At 38.5% G+C, this 21,682-nt stretch overlaps 1 protein-coding gene across 1 annotated transcript in view; it reads left to right on the top strand.

Moving 5' to 3' along the window:
- Positions 1-663: 663 nt before the first annotated feature.
- LOC118634642 (synaptojanin 2 binding protein) overlaps positions 664-21,682 on the top strand; it is a 42,202-nt gene continuing 21,183 nt past the window's right edge. Inside the window, exon 1 of the mRNA XM_036269328.1 lies at positions 664-840. Within this exon, the coding sequence (XP_036125221.1) occupies positions 777-840 (64 nt within the window). The 5' untranslated portion in view covers positions 664-776. The remainder of the gene's footprint in view (positions 841-21,682) is intronic.

The following is a 21,682-nucleotide window of genomic DNA, read 5'->3' as shown; positions in this document are numbered from 1 at the left end:
AAAGGAAGAGAACTGTATTCCTTTTCTCTTTTCTTAAAGGATTTTCTTGAGCAAACGTGTACCCATAAAGCCTCCCACTGTCCCTTGGACCTCTGTAGGCGCCCTGCTCCAAGCTGTACGGACCTGCTTGTCACAGAGACAGAATCATTTCATTTTTCACAGTGGATAATAGCAAGTAACTAAGACAGACGGCAACCCAAAAGGTGACCTGCCAAAGGGTATACAGCAAATGGTGTTGTTTAGTCCTCTTACGTGAAAACATGCACATCGTGGACAGGACCTGCCTCGCTACGTAAAAGGGTGAGGTTTCTGTCGGTCTTCGCGATCGCGTGAGCGGACGACCCGAGCCGCTCAGCCCAGTCCGGGAACAGAGCTCTTCTCTTTCTTTTCCACGTGGGTTGCCATCTGTTAGTTACTTGCTGTTGTCCACTGTAAAGAGATTTCCTGAAGTGGCAGGAGATTTCACTTTTCCTCGACACGACTAATTTACTCCTGTCTCTTACCTTTACTCTCCCTCTGTCCCAACCCCCAGCGGTAACTGGCCCTCGGCTCACCTCACACCTCCCTTGGAGATAACGTGGCGGCCCCGGCGGCCAGAACCACGATTCCCAGCATTCTTGGCGCCCCCGGCGCTCTCGACTTCCTCTTCCGGTCCAGGGGCTGCTGAAACCGAAAGTGTCGAAAGTGTCGTGGTTTCGGCGCCCCGCTGAGATTGATTCACCTTCACCTGTGCGAGCCCTAGTGGATCAGGTGGCAATCCAGACAGGCAGTTGAACATGAACGGAAGAGTGGATTATTTGGTCACAGAGGAAGAGATCAATCTGACCAGAGGGCCCTCAGGTATGTGCGGAACACGTCATTTTTGGGAGGAGGGCACTTGAGGTATAACTGCAGAGCAGACACCTCTTCTGCCGAGCCAGGTTTTTTGGCCTCGGAGCAGGAAGGCCCCAACCTAGAGGTTTCCTGCCATGCTCTTGAGCACGTAGAAGAATATGTTGGCATCCATCGATAGCCAGACATGGACCTGAGGAATCCATCTCATTTTTTGAGTTGGATTACCACCTGCATTATAGTCAGGACAGGTTTCTTTCTGCTAATGGTACCAGAAAATCCTGGGATAAAGCCTGCTTTATAGCCAACACACCATGAACAGCACACCCCTCCCTCCCATTGCCTGGTTTATACCTGTTCTTATGAGAGACTGTTTAGTAAAAATGGGAACATAAACGGGGTAGACTGTAGATGCACAGCTGTTTTCTTGGTACTAGTATTCCCCACTCCCCCCTTTCACTTCTGGGAAATTCATTTTGTGTCAGCTAGAATTTTAAAGCGGAAAGAGACCTTAGACATTTGTTACAGAAGTTCCCAAATGTGGTTTTGCCTCAAAATTACCCAGAGTTTTGGGGTTTTGCTTAAAAAAAAAAAAAAAAAAAAAAGTTAGTTACTAGGTTCCATCTCTAGGAATTTGAATTCAGTGGAGGTGTTTTGTTTTGTTTTTTGTTTTTTCCCTTTTTAAACAAGTGCATCATGCTTCTGGAGTGCCAACAATTTTCTATTTCTTGAACAAGGATAGTGGTTCCCTGATTCGGATACCACCAAATCCTTACTTACCCCAGCAGTCCTCTTCCCCCTGACGCTCTCCGCTCACTGGGCTGTTACCATCACTACATGCTGCCTGCCTTTAATTTTGTTGCCTTTCCTTTACACCTGTCTAGTGTATCCATTCAGACCTTTAGCTGTGGAATTATGTAGGTCCAAATCTGGTATCCAGTTTTCTACTAGTTCTTTGATATTTATTCTCTGACCAATTTGACTGATGTAAACCTTAATTTCTCATCTGTAAAATGTGCATGATAATAGAATACACTTCATAGGGTTATGAGAATGAAATGAGTTAACTATATAAAATATTTAGAACATTTCAAACACTATGTATTTGCTATTACATTGTTAACAGATGAATGGCTAGATTAACACAGTAAATCCCACTAAATACTGTTATTCCAAGTGTCTCCAATAAGTCATCAAGTACCATGAGTTCTATCTCTGAAATGTTTCTGTGAGCCTTCCACTACTTTCTGTTCCCATCACCACTGCCTAGAACAGTCCATCATCTTTTCTCATCTGGAACTTTGCAATAGCTTGACCACCACTTATAGATTATTCTTCATAAAATATGGCTTTCAGAACCATTCGAACTTTGCCTTCTCTCTTGTTATAAAAAAATTGGAAGTTGACTTATAATTCATTGCTAATCTGCATGGTTTAGTGTCATGTGCCATATGAGCTCCTAAACTTTTGTCAAAGGCTCTTATGCTCAAGTCTCTTAGGTTCACTTTTCCTGTTATATGTACATTTCTCCTTTCACCCTCAATGTTTATTGACTTCGAAGCTAACATGGAACATTATTGTTAAACCAAAATTTGTTTGTCTGTTTTTCACCCATTGGTAATTGCTCTTCTATGACCCATTAAAACAATGGTAGCTCCTTTTCTTATTGCCCTGCATATATTTAAAGGCATCTAGTTGTTCTACTCCTTTTTTTTCTCTTCCTTCTATAGCCTAAATAGCCCTAGTTATTACATTTGCTCTTCTGTGATGTGGTTTGAGGTTTAATTCTCATCTCTGAGTAATTTAACATACTTTGACATAGTCCTTTGGCTGTGGCATCCAACAGTATTTTCAGGATCTCCTGACTAGAGCAGGGCAGAACTCTGATATTATCCTGCATGTTTTAGTCACTAAATATTTTTAAAGTTCAGTAGAGTATCACTTTGCCTTTTTTGGTATTTGCCTAACAGTGTTGCTTAATGTTTAGCTTACCATTCACTAAAATTTTGTATTGATCTTGCAGACCTAAAGTTCCTAATGTTAGTATTTTTTCTGAATCACTGGAGTTACGACAAACTTCAAGAGACTAATTAAGAAGAACAATTATATCTAGCTAATATATTTCACCCCAAAGTGGCTTAATTTCAGTATTATACTTGCATTTGTTAAAAATGAATGAATTTATTCACTGGTGACTTCCTTAGTTTTCCTAAGTATATTATGTCATATTCATATAAGTTGATAAATTTAAGAGAGTAGATCCACAAATTTTGCATTGAACTTAGATTGAAACAGTCATTTGAAATTTGGAGGTTCGGTTAATGATAAAAGGTGTCAAGTTTTTGTTGATCACCTCCCAGAGGTAGTTACCTGGTATGTGATACTCCTTAGAAGTCTCAGAGTCTCATTCAGCTTTTCTTCACCATGTCAATAATGCAGATACACAGGGAAGAAGTCGATTATTACCACTAGAAACTGGTGGTCGCATAGAGCTCTTTCTTTCTATAGGAGAACTATGAAAAGCCTCTAGTTCTCGGTATATATTTTTGTTGTTGTTTATCCTCACCAGAGTATAATTTTTTGTTGATTTTTAGAGAGAGTGGAAAGGAGAGAAAGAGAGGGAAAGAGAGATTGATGTGAGAGAGACACATCGATTGGTTGCTTCCCCCATGGGCCCCAATTGGGATTGAATCTACAACCCAGGTATGTACCCTTGACCAGGAATTGAACCTGCGATCAGGCCAATACTCTAATCACTGAGCTATACTGGCCAGTGTTCAGTATGTGTTTCTTTTTGTAGGCAGTATTGTCACTCTTTGTGTACAACTTCCTATGCAGGGACTTGGTAGTTTAATGAGGTAACTGCAAGAATGCATATACCTTTGCTTTTTTGTGCCAGTGTTCTGTCAGGGGCAAGAGTCTTGGATATTTCCAGTGTTTGGGTCCACTTTGCAAAACAGATGATCTTGGTTACTGTAAAGGAAATAATGAAATCTTAGGAAAATTAGAACAATGAGGTGAGTGTCTGGGAGGCAAAAAGAAGCTTGGCATGCAGTTTGGCTTCTCTCCTGTACCAACTTCCTCAATTGTTAAGAAGAGGCTTAGCCCAGATGACTTTGGAGGTTTTTTCCACTTTCAAGAGTTCAGGATTCTTTGGCCTATTTCACATGTTATTTTAAGATTCCTGCCATTTTGGACTAACAGTGGGTGCTTGAAGAGTTGTCAAAGGTAGTGGTCACAATCTCAAAGGTTTGAAGAGTACCTTTGATGCTTTATAGAACACCATCTTTTTTCTTTCTATGGGAGTCCAGCTTGATTAAGTCTCTAAGCCTCCCACTTTTTCCTTTATCAAATTGGAAGGAAGTTCTTAATGTTGAAAAGACTGTTATTCTAAGAAGTATGGCAAGAATCTAATCTAGCACTGGCCAGTGTGACTCAGTGGTTAGAGCATCGGCCCATGCACCAAAGAAAGGGTCAGGGGTTTGATTCCTGGTCAAGGGCACGTACATGGATTGCAGGTTCCATCCCTGTCCCCACTCAGGAGGCTGTCAATCGATGTGTCTCTCTCACGTTGATGTCTCTGTCTCTCTCTCCCCACCTTCCTTTCTACTCTCTCTCAAAAATAAATAAATAAATAAAAAGAGAATCTACTCTAGCTTTTTCCCCCACAATAACAGGTAGATATTGGCCATAAAGACAACCCTATTATACATTGTATATTAGGATTGAGATTCCTTGTTCAGGACTGAGGCCTCAGTGGGTTTCAGTTAAGTTGCTCCCTATATCTATATCTATATCTATATCTATATCTATATCTATATCTATATCTATATCTATATCTATATCTCTTTATATATATATATATATATTTTATTTTTTATTTTTTTTCTTTACTGATATGAGAGAAAGAGGAAGGGAGAGGGAGAAAGAGATAGAAACTGATGAGAGAGAACATCAATTGACTGCCTCCTGCATGCCCCCCACTGGGGATCAGGCCTATAACCTGGTCACGTGCCATGACCGGGAATTGAACTGGCGACCTCCTGGCATATGGGTTGATGCTCAACCACTGAGCCACACCGGCCGGGCTAAAGTCAGTTAATTTTAAGAGCCAGGAATTTAATCCAAATCTGTTTATTCCACTGTTTCATGTGCCACATCTCAGTATAGTAATCATGTCTAAGGAGTTGACTCCAATCTTTATCCTGACCTTTATTTTATTATATCATGCCTTATTCCCAAAAGATTTGAGACATCTTAAATGAATTATAAAATTCACAGTGGAACGTTTTTATAGTTTGCTGTTGATAGAGCTGAGGACATGTCAAGGTGAGAACCTAAAAACAAGAAACCTCATTAAGTTCAAGTGTTTAAACCTCTACAGACCTATCATGTGCTCTGTGTTTAAACCTGAGACTGTTGCTAACAATTTTCTGATCTGTTCCTTCATGTTCCGAATAGATCTGAGACTAAAATGCTATATCCTTGCCCTATTTTCTCTTGATTACTAAAGTCTAGCCCTCATGGAAATGACATTTCAATGGAGACATGATATTCTCATGCAAAAAGTTAAATCTCAGTGCAAAGGTGCAGATGGTTGTGGACTATGATTAGCATGTATGTAATGGGAGGGCAAAGGAAATGTGTAGGGGAGTGTGTTCATCTGACTGATCAAAAGTTCAAAGAATGGAGCCGTTGATAAGGGCCAGACTGATCAATTACAAGAAGATAGAATTTATGTTGGTTTTATTTATTTATGTTATGTTGTGTTGTGTTTTGTTTTGTATTGTTTTGTTTTATTTTGTGGTACGTGCCCCCACAGGCCGACGCTCAACCGCTGAGCCAAACTGGCCAGGGCAAACTTATGTTGGTTTTATAGACAGGCTTTAGCCTAGTGTGAGGAACAGGGATGGGTATGGCCTAAGCAGTAACAGAGAAAATAAAATAAATTAAGCATATTCTGAACTCAGTGAGTAAATCAGCCTGGATAGAAGGAGAGTTAAGGGAGATGTGGTTGTTAAAATAGGTATAGCTGGATTATGAAAAGTTCTCAATGCTACTACGGAAACTTAACCTTTCTTAAGGTTCCATCTTGATTCCTTTCCCTTCCTATTCAGTGGTTAAGACTGAATTCAAGAGTCATCACCTCCAGGAAGCCTTTTTGACCCAGGCTAGATATCCTTCTTATAAAGAATATCATATATTTCTTAATGAGTGCTTATCATATATTTCTTGCTACCCTAAGCACTTTGTTTCATCTACTTCCACCAAGGAACAAGTGAAATGGTTATTATTCCATTATACAAATAAGAAAACCTTGACTCTCACGTCACTCAACTCTTTAGGTGGCAGAGTTAGGAACTGCATCCAGGTCAGTGTAACTTAAAAATCTAGCCTCTGAACCATCATAGAAAATTTTCTTTTTAACATTTTGCTACTATAGGACTCTGTGCATATTCTTATCTTAGTGTTTATTTATTTATTAAAAACATTTTTCCTTTTTTAAAAAATTATTTTTACTAATTTACTTTTGTTACAAATGTTTCTCCTTTTTCTCCCATTGACACTCTCCTCCCAATCTCCCCCACTCCGCCTCAGCTTTGTTTTCTATGTCCATTGGTTATACATACATGCATATAAATTCTGTGGTTTATCTCTTCCCTCTTCTGAGGTTTGACAATCTGTACCCTACTTCTATGTCTCTGGGTCTATTTTGGTCATCAGTTTGTTTCATTTATTATATTCCACAAATAACTAAATCATGTGATATCTGTCTTTCTCTGCTTGGCTTGTTTCACTTAGGATATTCTCCAGGTCCCTCCATGTCATCTCAAAGGATAAGAGATCTTTCTTACAGCTGCATAGTATTCCATTGCGTATATGTATCACAGCTCTTTTCCCACTCATCTGTTGATGGACACTTGGACTGTTTCCAGATCTTAGCTATTGTAAATAGTGCTGCTATGAACATAGGGGTACATATATTCTTTCTGATTTGTGTTTCAGGCTTCTTAGGGTAAATTCCTAGAAGTGGGATCACTGGGTCAAATGGCAGTTCAATTTTTAATTTTTTGAGGAAACACCATAGTGTTTTCCATAGTGGCTGCACCAGTCTGCATTCCCACCAGCATTGTAGTACTAGAGTCCCCTTTTCTCTACACTCTCACCAGCACTTGTTGTTTGATGATTTATTGATGGCAGCCATTTTGACACATGTGAGGTGATACCTCGTTGTTGTTTTAATTTGCATCTCTCTGGTGATTAGTGATGTTGAGCATTTTTTCATGTCTCTTGGCCATTTGTATGTCCTGTTTGGAGAGGTGTCTATTTAGGTCCTCTGCCCATTTTTTAATTGGGTTCTTCATCTTCCTTTTGTTGAGTTGTATGAGTACTCTACATATTTTGGAAATTAGCCCCTTGTCTGATGTATCATTGGCAATTACGATCTCCCATATAGTGGGTTTCCTTTTCATTTTGATGGTTGTTTCTTTTGCTGTATAGAAGCTTTTTAGTTTGATGTAGTCCTGTGTGTTCATTTTTTCCTTTGTTTCTCTTGCCTTAGGCATTGTATCAGTGAAAATTCTGTTGCATATGATGTCTGAAATTTTGTTGCCCACATTTTCTTCTAGGATTTTTATGGATTCACGAGTCACATTTAAGTCTTGTCCATTTTGAGTTTATTTTTGTGTATGGTGTAAGTTGGTGGCCTAGCTTCATTTTTTTTGCATGTAGCTGTCCAATTTTCCCAGCACCATTTATTGAAGAGGCTGTCTTGACTCCACTGTATGCTCTTGCCACCTTTGTCAAATATTAATTGAGCATATTGTCTAGGGTCAGTTTTTGAGTTCTCTGTTCTGTTCCATTGATCTATATGCCTGTTCTTGTGCCAGTATCAGGCTGTTTTGATTACAGTGGCTTTGTAGTATAACCTGATATCTGGTATTGTGATCCCTCCTACTTTGTTTTTCTTTTTCAAGATTGCTGTGGTTATTTGGGGTCTTTTTTGATTCCATATAAACTTTTGGAGTATTTGTTCTAGTTCTGTGAAATACGTTGTTGGTATTTTGATTGGGGATTGCATTGAATATATAGATTGCTTTGGGTAGTATGGACATTTTAATGACATTAATTCTTTCAAACCATGAACATGGTATATGCTTCCACGTTTTTATGTCTTTCTCTGGTTCTCTTTTTAATGACCTGTAGTTTTCTGTGAAGAGGTCCTTTACTTCTTTGGTGAAGTTTATTCTTAGGTATCTTAATTTTTTTGCCACGATGGTAAATATGATTGTTTTTCTAGTTTCTCTTTCTGTGAGTTCATTGTTGGTGTATAAGGATGTCGTTGATTTCTTGACGTTAATTTTTTATGCTGCTACTTTGCCAAATTCCTTTAAGTCTAGTAGATTTTGGATGGAGTCTTTGGGGTTTCCTATGTACAATATCATGTCATCTGCAAGTAATGACAGTTTGACTTCTTCCTTTCCAATTTGAACCCCTTTTATTTTTTCTTCATTTCTAATTGCTGTGGCTAAGTCTTCCAGTACTATGTTACATAAGAGTGGCAAAAGTGGACATCCCTGTCTTGTTCCCATTCTTAAGGAAAATGCTTGTAGTTTTTGTCCATTGGGTATGATGTTGGCTGTAGTTTTTCATATATGGCCTTTATTATGTTGAGATATGACCCCTCTATTCCACACTGCTGAGCGTTTTTATTAGAAATGGGTGCTGGATTTTGTCAAATGCTTTTTTAACATCTATTGATATGATCATATGTTTTTTCGTGTTTTATCCTCACCTGAGGACTTTTTTTTTTTTTTGCATTCATCCTCAGATAGAGCAGGAGGCGGGAGGGAGAGAGTGAAGAAGAGAGAGAAACATCGATGTGAGAGAGACACATCAAGTGGTTGCCACCCACACGACCCCAACCGGAGCCGAAGACAAACTGCAACCAAGGTACGTGCCCTTAGTGGGAACCGAACCCAGGCCTCTGGTCCATGGGCCAATGTTCTAACTGCTGAGCCCAACCGGACAGGGTGATCATATAGTTTTTATCTTTCATTTTATTTATGTGGTGTATCACATTTATTGATTTGTGAATATTGTACTATCCTTGCATCCCTGGGATGACTTCCACTTGGTCATGGTGAATAATTTTTTTGATGTATTGCTGGATCCGATTTGCTAATATTTTGTTAAGGATTTTGGCATCTGTGTTCATCAGGGATATTGGCCTGTAGTTTTCTTTCTTTGTAGTGTCTTTATCCAGTTTTGGAATTAGGATTATGCTAGCCTCATAAAATGAGTTTGGAAGTCTCCCATCTTCTTGGACTTTGTGGAACAGTTTGAGGAGAATGGGTATTAGATCTTCTTTGAATGTTCAGTAGAACCCCGTGAAGCAATCTGGGCCTGGGCTTTTGTTTACTGGGAGTTTCTTAATTATATCTTCAATTTCCTTTGTTGTTAATGGTCTGTTCAAGTTTTCTCTCTCTTCCCGGTTTAGTTTTGGGAGACTGTGTGTTTGTAGAAATGTGTCCATTTTGTCTAGATTGTCCAATTTGTTGGCGTATAATTGTTCATAGTATGTTTCAACGATCCTTTGTATTTCTGTGGTGTCAGTCATTACTTCTCCTTTTTCATTTCTGATTTTGTTTATTTGGGTCCTCTTTTTTTGTTTGTTGGTAAGTCTGGCTAAAGGTCCATTGATTTTGTTTATCTTTTCAAAGAACCAGCTTTTTGTTTTATTGATCTTTTGAACTGTTTTGTTAGTTTCTCTGTCGTTTATATATGCTCTGACCTTTACTATTTATTTGCTTCTACTTGCTCTGGGTTTTTCTTTTTGTTTTCTTTCTAGTTCTTTAAGTTGTAGGATTAGAGAGTCAATTAGGAATTTTTCTTATTTCTTGAGGTAGGCCTGTAGTGCTATGAACTTCCCTCTCAGGACTGCTTTTGCTGCGTCCCATAGATTTTGTGCTGTTATGTGTTTGTTTTCATTGGTTTCCAGGAAGGTTTTAATATCTTCCTTGATCTCATTGGTAACCCATTTGTTGTTTAATAACATGTTATTTAGCCTCCAAGTGTTTGAATGTTTTTGTGTGTTTTTGTTGTAATTGAGTTCTAGTTTCATGCCATTGTGATCTGAGAAGATGCTTGATATGATTTCAGTCTTTTTAAATTTGTAGAGACTCACTTTGTGTCCCAACATGTTGTCTATCTTTGAGAATGTTCCCTGTGCACTTGAGACGAATGTATATTCTGTAGCTTTGGGGTGAAATGTTCTGTAACTATCAATTAAGTCCAACTGATCTAGTTCATCATTTTAAGGACTCTATGTCCTTGTTAATTTTTTGTCTAAAAGATCTATCCAGTGGTGGTAGTGGGTTGTTAAAGTCTCATACTATGATTGTATTGCTATTGATCTCTTCCTTGAAGTCCTCCAGAAGTTTTTAAATATATTTTTGTGCTCCTGTATTTGGTGCATATATGTTTACCAGGGTTATATCCTCTTGTTGAATTGATTATACACACACGCACACACACACATAATTTTTTTTTACCCCCACCTGAGGACATTTTTTTAAAAAATTTATCTTCAGATAGAGCCAGAGGGAGAGGGGGGGAAGAGAGAGAGAGAGAAACAGCAATGTGAGAGAGACATATCAAGTGGTTGCCACTCACACGACCCTAACCAGGGCGGGGACAAACTGCAACTGAGGTACGTGCTCTTAGCGGGAACTGAACCCAGGACTCTCTGGTCTGCAGGCTGATGCTCTAACCACTGAGCCAAACCAGCCAGGGCAATCCTTTTAATATTATTTAGTGACTTTCTTTGTCTCTTATTATGGTCCTTGTTTTGAAGTCTATCTTATTGCTATACCAGCTTTATTTTTGCATTTGCATTTGCTTGGGAAATATTTTTTCATCCCTTCACTTTTATCCTTGATGAGTCTTTTGTTGTGAGGTGGATCTCTTGTAGACAGCATATATATGGGTCTTGTTTTCTTATCCAATCAGCTATTTTATGTCTTTTGATTGGAGCATTTAAGCCATTTACATTTAAGGTTATTATTGACCTTTTTTATTAGTTGCCATTTTTATTTTATGCCTGTGTTCATTTCTCTCTCTCTCTCTCTCGCTCTCTATTTCTTCTTCTTCTTACAACAGTCTCTTCAGCATTTCTTGCAGTGCTGGTTTGGTAGTGGTAAATTCCTTTAGCTTTTTTTTGTCTGTGAAGCTCTTTATTTCTCCTTCAATTTTGAATGATCACCTTGCTGGATAGAGTAGTCTTGGATTCAGACCCTTGCCTTTCATTACTTTGTACACTTCATGCCACTCCCTTCTGGCCTGCAGTGTTTCTATTGAGAAATCAGCTGACAGTCTAATGGGAGCTCCCTTCTAGGTAACTTTCTGTCTCTCGCTTTCTTTAAGATTCTTTCTTTGTCTTTAATGTTTGCCATTTTTATTATGATGTGTTTAGCTGTGGGTCTTTTGGGGTTCATCTTGCTTGAGACTCTCTGTGTTTGCTGGACTTGTGTGACTTTTCCCTTCACTGAAAACTCCCCTAAACTGGTGAAGGGAAAAGTCACACAAGTCCAGCAAACACACTGTCATTATTTCTTCAAATAAGTTCTCTATTCCTTTCTCTGATTCTTCTCCTTCCAGTAACCCTATAATGGGAATGGGAATGTTGTTACCTTTTGCGTTGTCCCAAAGTTACCTTAAACTTTCCTGCTTTTAATTTTTTTCCCATTTCCTGCTCTGGTTGGGTGTTTTCTTCTACCTTGTCTTCTAAGTCGCTGATTTGGTTTTCAGTTTCTTCTAATCTACTATTGAACCCTTCTAAGGTATTTTTCATAACAGGTATGTCATTCTTTATTTCCTCTTGCTTTTTATTTATAGTTCTACCTCTTTTTTAAAAATTTATTTTATTTTATTTATTTATTTATTTATTTATTTTGGTACGTGCTCCTAGCAGGAACTGAACCCGGAACTCTCTTGTCCACAGGCCTATGCTCCAACTGCTGAGCCAAACTGGCCAGGGCTCTACCTCTTTTTTTAAGCTGATGTAGTTCCAAGTGAGCTCTTCATAATTCTTATTAAGTTGCTTGTTGTTCTCACCAAATTGTTTGAGCACTCTTAAAATCATTGCTTTGAATTCTTTATCTAACAAGTTGCTTTCTTCCATTTCCTGTAGTTCCTTTTCTGGTGATTCTTCTTTTTCTTTCATTTGGGTGTTGTTTCTTTATCTCACCATTTTAGCAATCTGGTAGTTCTAGGTCCACTGAGGGATGTTGGAATGTATAGGCAGGTTGGTGTGTATCAAATAAGGCTGCTGTGCCTCCCAGACTGTTTTGATGTATGGCACCTATTGCTCACTGTGAGTCCTGGAGGATTGGCAGCTGGTATTGGTCTGTCATACAGGTCTCGGCTCTCTGAGTCTTGCTGCTGCTTGGGCTGGGGCACTGCTCCTGATCAGCCTCTGCTGATGCCACTGGGGATGGGTCTCAGCTGCCAATCTGTGCTGCTGCTGCCTGGGGTGCATGGGTCCAGCTGATGGACTGCTGGGGTATGTAAAAAAATTTAAAAAGTGAACAAACATCTCCCTGTGTATGGCTATTTATAGCAGCTTTATTCAGAATTGGAACTAAGTCTTGAAGTAAAGAGATAATTAAACAAGCAGTGAAGTATGTTTATTTTAACCATTCTAGTGAAAATCTATTTTGTGTTCCTGATATTGGTAACTTGTAAATTTTATTTTTCTGGATTAGTCTTGCTAGTAAGTTATCATCTTCATTAATCCTTTCAAAGACTCATTTTTTTGGCTCTGTTAAATTTTTTTCCCTATTTATTGATTCTGTACTTATTTTAATATTTCTTGCCTTCTATTCCCCTTGGGTTTAATTTACTCTTCTTTTTTTAGTTTCTTTTTTATCCTCACCCGAGGACATTTTTTGTTCAGATAGAGTGGGGTGAGAGAGAGAAACATCAATGTGAAAGGGACACATCGAATGGTGGCCACCTGCATGACCCAACCAGGGCCGGGGACAAACTGCAACTGAGGTATGTGCCCTTAGCGGGAACCGAACCCGGGTCTCTCTGGACTGCAGGCCGACGCTCTAACCACTGAGCCAAACCAGCCAGGGCTTTTTTAGTTTCTTAAGACAGAAATTTAGATAGTTGATATTATACTTTTTTCTTTTCTATCATGAGAATTTAGAGCTGTAAATTTTCCTCTAAACTCTGCTTTGGCTGTATCCCACAGTTTGTAAAATATTGTGATTTTATTGTTATTTAACTAAAATCCTTTCTATTTTCCTGTATAATTTTATCTTTAACTAATAGGTTATTTGTTTTCTAAACATTTAGGGATTTTTTTACTGTGTCTTCTCAAAATTCATATTGAAGCCCCAATCCCTAATGTGACTGGTAGATAGGGTCTTACAAAAGCAATTAAGGTTCCCTGAAGTTATAAGGGTGGGGCCCTAATCCTATGGATTTACTGTACTTATAGGAAGAGACCCACATGCACAAATAAATCATATGAACACATAGTGAGATGGTGGCCTTCTACAAGTCAAAAGAAGAGGTCTCAGAGTGAAACTTAGCTTGCTGATACCTTGATCTTGGGCTTCCCACTCCTCCAGAACAGAATTTCTGTTGTTTAAACCATCAGTCTGTGGTATTTTGATATGGTAGCCCAAGAAGACTAATACGGTTATTTTTGCTGGTTTCTTGTTGAATTCCCTTTTGAGATTTATTGAGACTTACTTTATGGATCAACATGAGGTCAGTCTTTGTGAACATTACCTATGCACTGGAAAGGAATGCTTATTCTGTAGTTGTCGAGTATGTTCTGTAAAAGGTAAATTAAGCCCTGGCCGGTTAGCTAAGTGGTTAGAGCATTGGCCTGTGGACCAAAGGGTCTTGGGTTTGATTCCTGTCAGGGGCACGTACCTGGGTTGTAGGTTCAGCCCTGGCCCTGGTTGGTGTTGTGCAGAAGGCAACCAACTGATGTGTCTCTCTCACATCAGTGGGAAAATATCCTTGGGTGAACAACAACAACAAAACTTCTATATTCATACATAGATCAATGCAGCAGAATACAGAGTCCAGAAATAAACTCATGCATATATAGTCAATTAATTTATGACAAACGAGCTAAGAATATACAACGGAAAAAGGATAGTCTCTTCAATAAATGGCGTTGGGAAAACTGGACAGCCACTTGTAGAAGAATGAAGCAGCTGACCTACTATCTTACACCATGCACAAATCAACTCAAAATGGATTAAAATCTTGAATAAAAAATCTATTTTTTCATTGTTTGACTTTCTTTAGTTATTTCACCTAATTATAATAGCCTTTTAAACATCCTCATCTGCTAATTTCATCCTCTGTTATTTCTGTTTCTATTGAGCGGCTTTTCTCTTGACTATGTGTCATGTTTTCTTGCTTCTTAGCATGTTAATGATAAAAATGCTAAATTATTTATTGATTTTAGAGAGAGAGAAGGGAGAGAGAGAAACATCGATTGTTGTTCCACTTATTTATGCATTCATTGGTTGATTTTTGTATGTGCCCTGAATGAGGATTGAAACTCAAAACCTTGGCATATAGGGACAGTGCTCTAACCAACTGACCCACTGGTCAGGGCATCATGTTAATAATTTTTAATTAGATTCTGGATGTTATGATTATTACATTGTTGAGTGTCTGCATTTTGTTTCCTACATCCACATTGTTAATATTAAATTGTTGAACTTTGTTTTGGCAGGCAGTTAAGTAACTTGCAGATGAGTTTGATCTCTTTAAGGCCCCTCTGTAAGATTTTCTAGGGTGGTTTTAAAGCAGCGTTCACTTCAGGGAGAGTTTTACCCTATATGAGGTATGTTCTAAGTGGATGCCTTCTGAATTTCCAAGTGAATCAATGAGGATTTCTATTCTGGCTGGTCAGAACTCGAAGGTCTCCCTGCCTTATGTGAGCTCTGAGAATTATTCAGCATACAACTTCCTAGTTTTTGTTTGTTTGACCTTGTGGAGTGTCACTCAACATATACTAGCCTAATACTTGGTAAAGACACATGCAGGTACCTAGAGCTCTTTTTTTCTGCCTACCTCCTTTCCAGAACTTTACTCTATAATTTCTAGCAACTTCAACCTCCACAAACTTTGATTCCCATCTCATCAGCTCAGCAAAGCTGCTGGGTTCTGCGTGGGCCCTTCTTCCTGTGGTCATGATCCAGAAATTGCTGCTATACAGAAAACTTGGCTGATCATAGAACCACATTGTTTTAATTCTGCAGCATGTTAAGAGGATTATATACTATGACAAAGTGGGATTTGTTCCAAGAATGCAAATAAATTTAAGAAAATCAATTGATGTAATACAACATATTAATAGAATGAAGATAAAATCCACATGATTATCTCAACAGACACAGAAAAGTATTTGAGGAAATTCAACACCTTTCTGTGTTTAAAACACTCAACAAACTACGAATAGAAGGAAACTTTCTCAACATGATAAAGGCTGTATATGAAGAATCCACAGCTAACACACTTGAAACAGGAATGAAAGTTTTTCTCCTAAGATCAGGAACAAACAAGAATGCTTGCTTTCACCACTTCTGTTTAACATGTATTAGAAGTTCTGATCAGAACAGTTAGGAAAGAAAAATAAATAAAAAGCATACAAATTAGAAAGGAAGAAGTAAAATTGTTTTTATTTACAGAAGACACAATTTTCTTATATACAGAAAACTAAAGATTCCACACACAAAAAAATCAAAAACCTGTTAGAGTTAATAACAAATTCAGCAAATTTGCAGGATATAAAATCAGTTAAGTTTCTATATATTCACAATGAACAATCTGAAAAGGAAATTAAGAAATTCCATTAACAATAGCATCAAAAAGAATAAAATACTTATACTGTAAGTAAATTTAACCAAGGAGGCAGTAACTTGTACTTTGAAAACTATAAAATTTGGCTGAAAGAAATTAAAGACATAAATATGTGGAAATACATCCCACATTTATGAACTGGAAGATTAATCATGTTAAGGAAGCAATACTATCCAAAGCAATCTGCAAACTCAATGCAATCTGTCAAAATTTCATCAGCCTTTTTGCAGAAATAGAAAACCCCATCCTAAAATTCATGTGAAATCTCAAAGGACCTCCTATTAGCCAGAGAATTTTGAAAAGAAAGAACAAAGTTTGAGGACTCACAATTTTCTGGACTTAAGCAGATACTTGTACACCACTGTTACAGCAGCATTATTCACAACAGCTAAAATGTGGAGACAATCAAATGTACATTGACAGATGGCTAGATAAACAAAATATGGTGTATACATACAATGGATTATTATTCAGTCTTTATTTATTTATTTATTTTTATCCTCACCTGAGGATATTTTTCCATTTTTTGTACAGATAGAGTGGGAGGGAGAGAGAGGAAGGGAGAAAGAGAGAGAGAAACATCGACGTGAAGGGACACATCGAGTGGCTGCCACCCGCATGACCAACCAGGGCCGGGGACAAACTGCAACTGAAGTACATGCCCTGAGCGGGAACCGAACCCGGGTCTCTCCGGACCGCAGGCCGACGCTCTAACCGCTGAGCCAAACTGGCCAGGGCTATTATTCAGTCTTTAAAAGGAATAAAGTAATTCTGATACATGTTACAATAAGAATGCACCTAGAAGATGTTGTATAAAGGGAAATAAGCAAGACAAAAGAATAAATATTGTTATGATTCCACTTACATGATGTATGTAGAATAGGCAAACTCATAGAAAGTATAATAGAGTTTCTCAGAGGCTGGAGGAGGGAGGTGTAAGGAGTTATTCTTCACTGGGTACACAATTTTTGTTTGTTATAATAAAGTTCTGGATTTGTATAGTGGTGATGGTTATGAATGGACTTAATGCCACTGAATTAATGTCAAACAATTAAAAATGGTTAAAATGGACTTGTAGGCAGTGTAGGTAAACGCGGTATCGCGTCCTCCCACAACCACATCAAAGTTACAACTAAGCTACAGAACAAGCATCATTCCTCTAAGTTTGGAGGGGAGGCAGCTCGAGGGGCACCAGAGACATACAGGGAAGAACTGAGCTGTTCGGCACTGGAGCGAGGGCTAGAGAGGGGGCTTTCTCTGGGACAAATGTGCTGTCAGAGGCCTTTGTTCCTTTGGTGAGCCCTTCCCTGGGGCGGCAGACAGTCTCCATATCTGGGACTCCAGCAACCTGGCTCACACTGATTGCCCCGCCCTGGTGATTCCCTCAGGCCCCCGCCTCATCCAACTTTCAGGCCCACCCAAGCTGTTGCCACTTGCTTAACCGTAGGGTTGGCCTGTCTTGGATCCTGCTTCAGGTTTTTCTAAATTCTTTCAAACAAGCAGCATCTGATCTCAGATAGGCCCATACCTCTCGTTAAGCAATACACAGAAACAAACACAGGGAGGCAGCCAAAATGAGGAGACAAAGAAACAGGTCCCAAATGAAAGAACAGAACAAAACCCCAAGAAAAGAACTAAGCAAAATGGAGATAAGCAACCTAACAGATGCTGAGTTCACAATACTGCTTATAAGGATGCTCAATGAACTGAGTGAGAACCTGAGTGAACTTAGTGAGGGCCTCAAGAGCATAAAAAAGGACCAGTCAGAAATGATGATGCACGTCAGAAATGAAGAAGGCATTAACTGAAATAAAGAATAATTTACACAGATTCAATAGTAGAGCGTGTAAATCCAAGTAGCAAACCATTGATTTGGAATATAAGGAAGCAAAAAATGCCCAATCAGAACAGAAAAAAAAAAAAAAAAAAAAGAATCCAAAAAAATGAGGATAGTGTAACGAGCCTCTGAGACAACTTCAAGTGTGCCAATATTCGCATCTTGGGGGTGCCAGAAGGAGAAGAGAGAGAACAAAAAATTGAAAACCTGTTTGAAACAATAATGGCAGAAAACTTTCCTAACTTGGTGAAGGAAACAGACATACAAGTCCAAGAAGCACATTGAGTCCCAAACAAGATGAACCCCAAGAGGCCCACACCAAGACATATCATCATCAAAATGTAAAAGGTTCAAGACAAAGAGAGAATCTTATTTTTTTATTTTTTTATTTTTTATCCTCACCCAAGGATATTTTTTTTTTCTATTTTTTTGTACAGATAGAGTGGGAGGGAGAGAGAGGAAGGGAGAGAGAGAGAGAAACATCGACGTGAAGGGACACATTGAGTGGCTGCCACCCGCACGACCAATCAGGGCCGGGGACAAACTGCAACCGAAGTACGTGCCCTTAGCGGGAACCGAACCCGGGTCTCTCTGGACCGCAGGCTGACGCTCTAACCGCTGAGCCAAACTGGCCAGGGCAAGAGAGAATCTTAAAAGCAGCAAGAGAAAAGCAGCTAGTTACCTACAAGGGAGTTCCCATAAGACTGTCAGCTGATTTCTCAAAAGAAACTTTGCAGGCCAGAAGGGAGTGGCAAGAAATATTCAGAATGATGAAAAGCAAGAACCTACAACCAAGATTACTCTATCCTGCAAAGCTGTCATTTAGAATTGATGGCCATATAAAGTTTCCCAGACAAGAAAAAGTTAAAGGAGTTCATCACCACCAAACCATTATTATATAAAATGATGAAGGGTCTTTTTGAAGAAAAAGATAAAATATATGAACAAACAAAATCGCAATGAATACATATCTATCGACAATGGAATCTACAAACAAAATGAACAGGCAGAACGGAAACATTCTCATAGATACAGAGAACATTTTGTTGGTTGCCAGATGGGCGGGGGGTTGGGGGAATGGATGAAAAAGGTGAAGGGAGTAAGAAGTACAAATTCATTGCTAGACTGACAAACTTCAAAGGGAAAGGGGTTGGGGGGTTGCAAGAAATAAACCAAAGAACTTATATGCATAACCAATGGACACAGACAACAGTGTGGGAAAAGGCGGGAGGGGGGTGGGAGTGGGGAGGAGGGAGTCAATAGGGGAAAAATGAGGAACATCTGTAATAACATTCAACAATAAAGATTTTAAAAAAAAGGTTAAAATGTTAAATTTTATGTTACATGTATTTTACTACTAAACAGCAAGTTATGTGTCTAATACAGTTTGATTTTGTTAATTTTATCACAAAATAAGTAGTGAGTTATGTGTTCAGTAGAGTTGGATTGGTGAGGAAATTATTAGATTATCTTGGGATAGGAAAAGCCTGCAGGTAAATAGGGGGGAAATAGGGCATTTGTCAATCTGGTGTTCATAACAAGTGGCTATTATCGGTGTTAGTGGACTATTTTGTTTCATTTTAATTATGTTCAGAATTATTATTTTGAGAATAACAGTTTGTTAAACACTGGTTTTTTACTTTATAGCTTTTATATTTAATAGACACAAATCTGAATGAAATGAGTAGTTTTTCCTTCTCTGGCCAGAAAGTATGCAGTACCAAATCTTCCTCGGAATAGATTACCCTTGGGGATTGTTCTACAACAGGTAGCCCAACATTTCTTTTTTTTTTTTTTTTTATCCTCACCCGAGGATATTTTTCCATTTTTCGTACAGAGAGAGTGGGAGGGAGAGAGAGAGAAACATCGATGTGAAGGGACACATCGAGTGGCTGCCACCCGCACGACCAACCAGGGCCGGGGACAAACTGCAACCGAAGTATGTGCCCTTAGCGGGAACCGAACCCCGGTCTCTCCGGACCGCAGGCCGACGCTCTAACCGCTGAGCCAAACTGGCCAGGGCGGTAGCCCAACATTTCTTATTCAGAGCCAACACAAATACTTTTTTCTAAAGCAGTTTTTCATATTTTCACAAAAATACAGTATAGCAAAATGGTTTAAAACTCACACTTTGGAATCAAACATCGTGGTTTAGTGACTTGGCTTTGGGAAGGACTAACTGACCTTTTGTAGTTACCTAATCTCTTTATGCCTCACCTTTTAAATTCATCTGTAAATGTGTTTGTTGTGAGGAGTAAATGAGATAATATATGTAAAGTGCACAACAGAATACATGGTACATATTTAATGCTGAATAAATATTAGGTGTTGCTGCTGCTATTACTGTTCTTATTCATAAACAAGCTTAAGTTCCAGACCTGGAAATAAGAGGAGTCCACAAGAAGGCATTTCTTGTTTACCTTTCCAAGGCTCTTAAACTGGGCACACTCTTTCTCTCACAGTCCTGTGGAGCAGAAGGTGTCATTCTTATGCCATATTTAGTTTTCTTTCTTCTTCTCTCTCTTCCTCTCTCTCTCTCTCTCTCTCTCTCTCTTTCTTTCTCTCGCTCTCTTTCTCTTTTTGTGTTTGAGACTTCTCTTTTAAATTTGAGATGATGCAACATATTTTAAGCTTGCCACTGTAAACCAAAATTCATTTTAGATTGTAGTAAAGAGCATTTATATGAGCAAAAGAAGCTGCAGCCCAGGATACACAGATTCAGGTAGCAACCTAAATTGTGCTCCTTGGACAACAAAGAGTTCATAAAGGCAAAAATCACAAAATGTAATTCTTTTATGCAAATGAGGAACTGCTGGCTAGGTTAACAAGGCTTGGTTAGTTCCAATATGCAAACAAAGAAGGCAAAAACTACAAGAAAGAAGTAAAGCATGTATCTGTCCATGCAGCAGTTGTTGCTCCAGGATATTGATAACTCAGCCTTGAGCTGAGTTTAACAACAGATTTAGCAACTTAATAGCAGCTCTGAGTACTAAGGCTCAAATGTATATAGGTTGGGTAAGCCCCACTTTCTTAATAGCCTCCTGACTCCATTTTAGGCCCCCCTGATATTAGTGACTCCAGTTTAGATTATTTTGGTTCACAACACATTTTAAATTTTATTTTATTTTTTAGTTTACTGAGTCTAGGTCTTTTTCTTTGCCCTGTCTGCTTAACCCCTTTTGGATCGTAGATGCTAGAGCTGATATTTATTATATCCTTTAGCTCCATTACACATTGTCATCATCAGTACATGCAAGATCTTTTTTTGGTTTTATTTTTACCCTTCATTTCTAACCTCATCCTATATCCTTCCATAATAGATAACCACTCAAATATGTCTCCACATGTCCTTAAAATACATGCATTTTTGTAAATAGGTAATATTGCTTTGTGTGCATGGGTTTTTAATTTATAAGATATTGTGTTATTAACATCCATATTAAATTTTAAACCTCCATTACTTTTATATATGATTATTCAGTGTTTCTGACTTTTAACTATATTTTAGTTATCAATTCCTCAAAGGATGGACACCTAAATTACCATCAGTTTCATACTATCACAAAACATGCTGCAATTAACATATTCTTACATCAGCCTTTATAGATAGGATGATCACATTGGTCCAAACTGATCTGCTTTTGAAATTGAAGGAATATTTTGATTACAGGTATATATCAAGACTCCCAGAGAAACCAGGATAGGTGGTCCACCCTGTTTATGGCAGATTGTTCTAAGACACAGTCAATAATCAGGAGATATGAACTGGGATAGTCCTTTCCCTTTTATTTCCAGCTGACATCTGTTGCAGTTGGTTGGTGCATTTGCTGGACTGATTATTGCTTATTTTATCATTATTATTTTTAGTCCTCGCCCAAGGATATTTTTCCATTGATTTTTAGACAGAGTGGAAGGGAGGGAGAGGGAGATTGAGGGGAGAGGGGGAGAGGGAGAGAGGGAGGGAGGGAGGGAGGAAGGGGGGGGAGAGAGAGAGAGAAAGAGAAGAAAGAAAGAATGAAAGAAAGAAAGAAAGAAAGAAAGAAAGAAAGAAAGAAAGAAAGAAAGAAAGAAAGAAAGAAAGAAAGAAGGAAGGAAGGAAGGAAAGAGAGAGAA

The sequence above is a fragment of the Molossus molossus genome, unplaced genomic scaffold (genome assembly GCF_014108415.1).
Source record: "Molossus molossus isolate mMolMol1 unplaced genomic scaffold, mMolMol1.p scaffold_m16_p_1, whole genome shotgun sequence".
In the NCBI taxonomy this organism is placed as follows: Eukaryota; Metazoa; Chordata; class Mammalia; order Chiroptera; family Molossidae; genus Molossus; species Molossus molossus.
The sequence above is the reverse complement of the archived record's forward strand: the minus strand, read 5'-3'. Positions and strand labels throughout refer to the sequence as shown.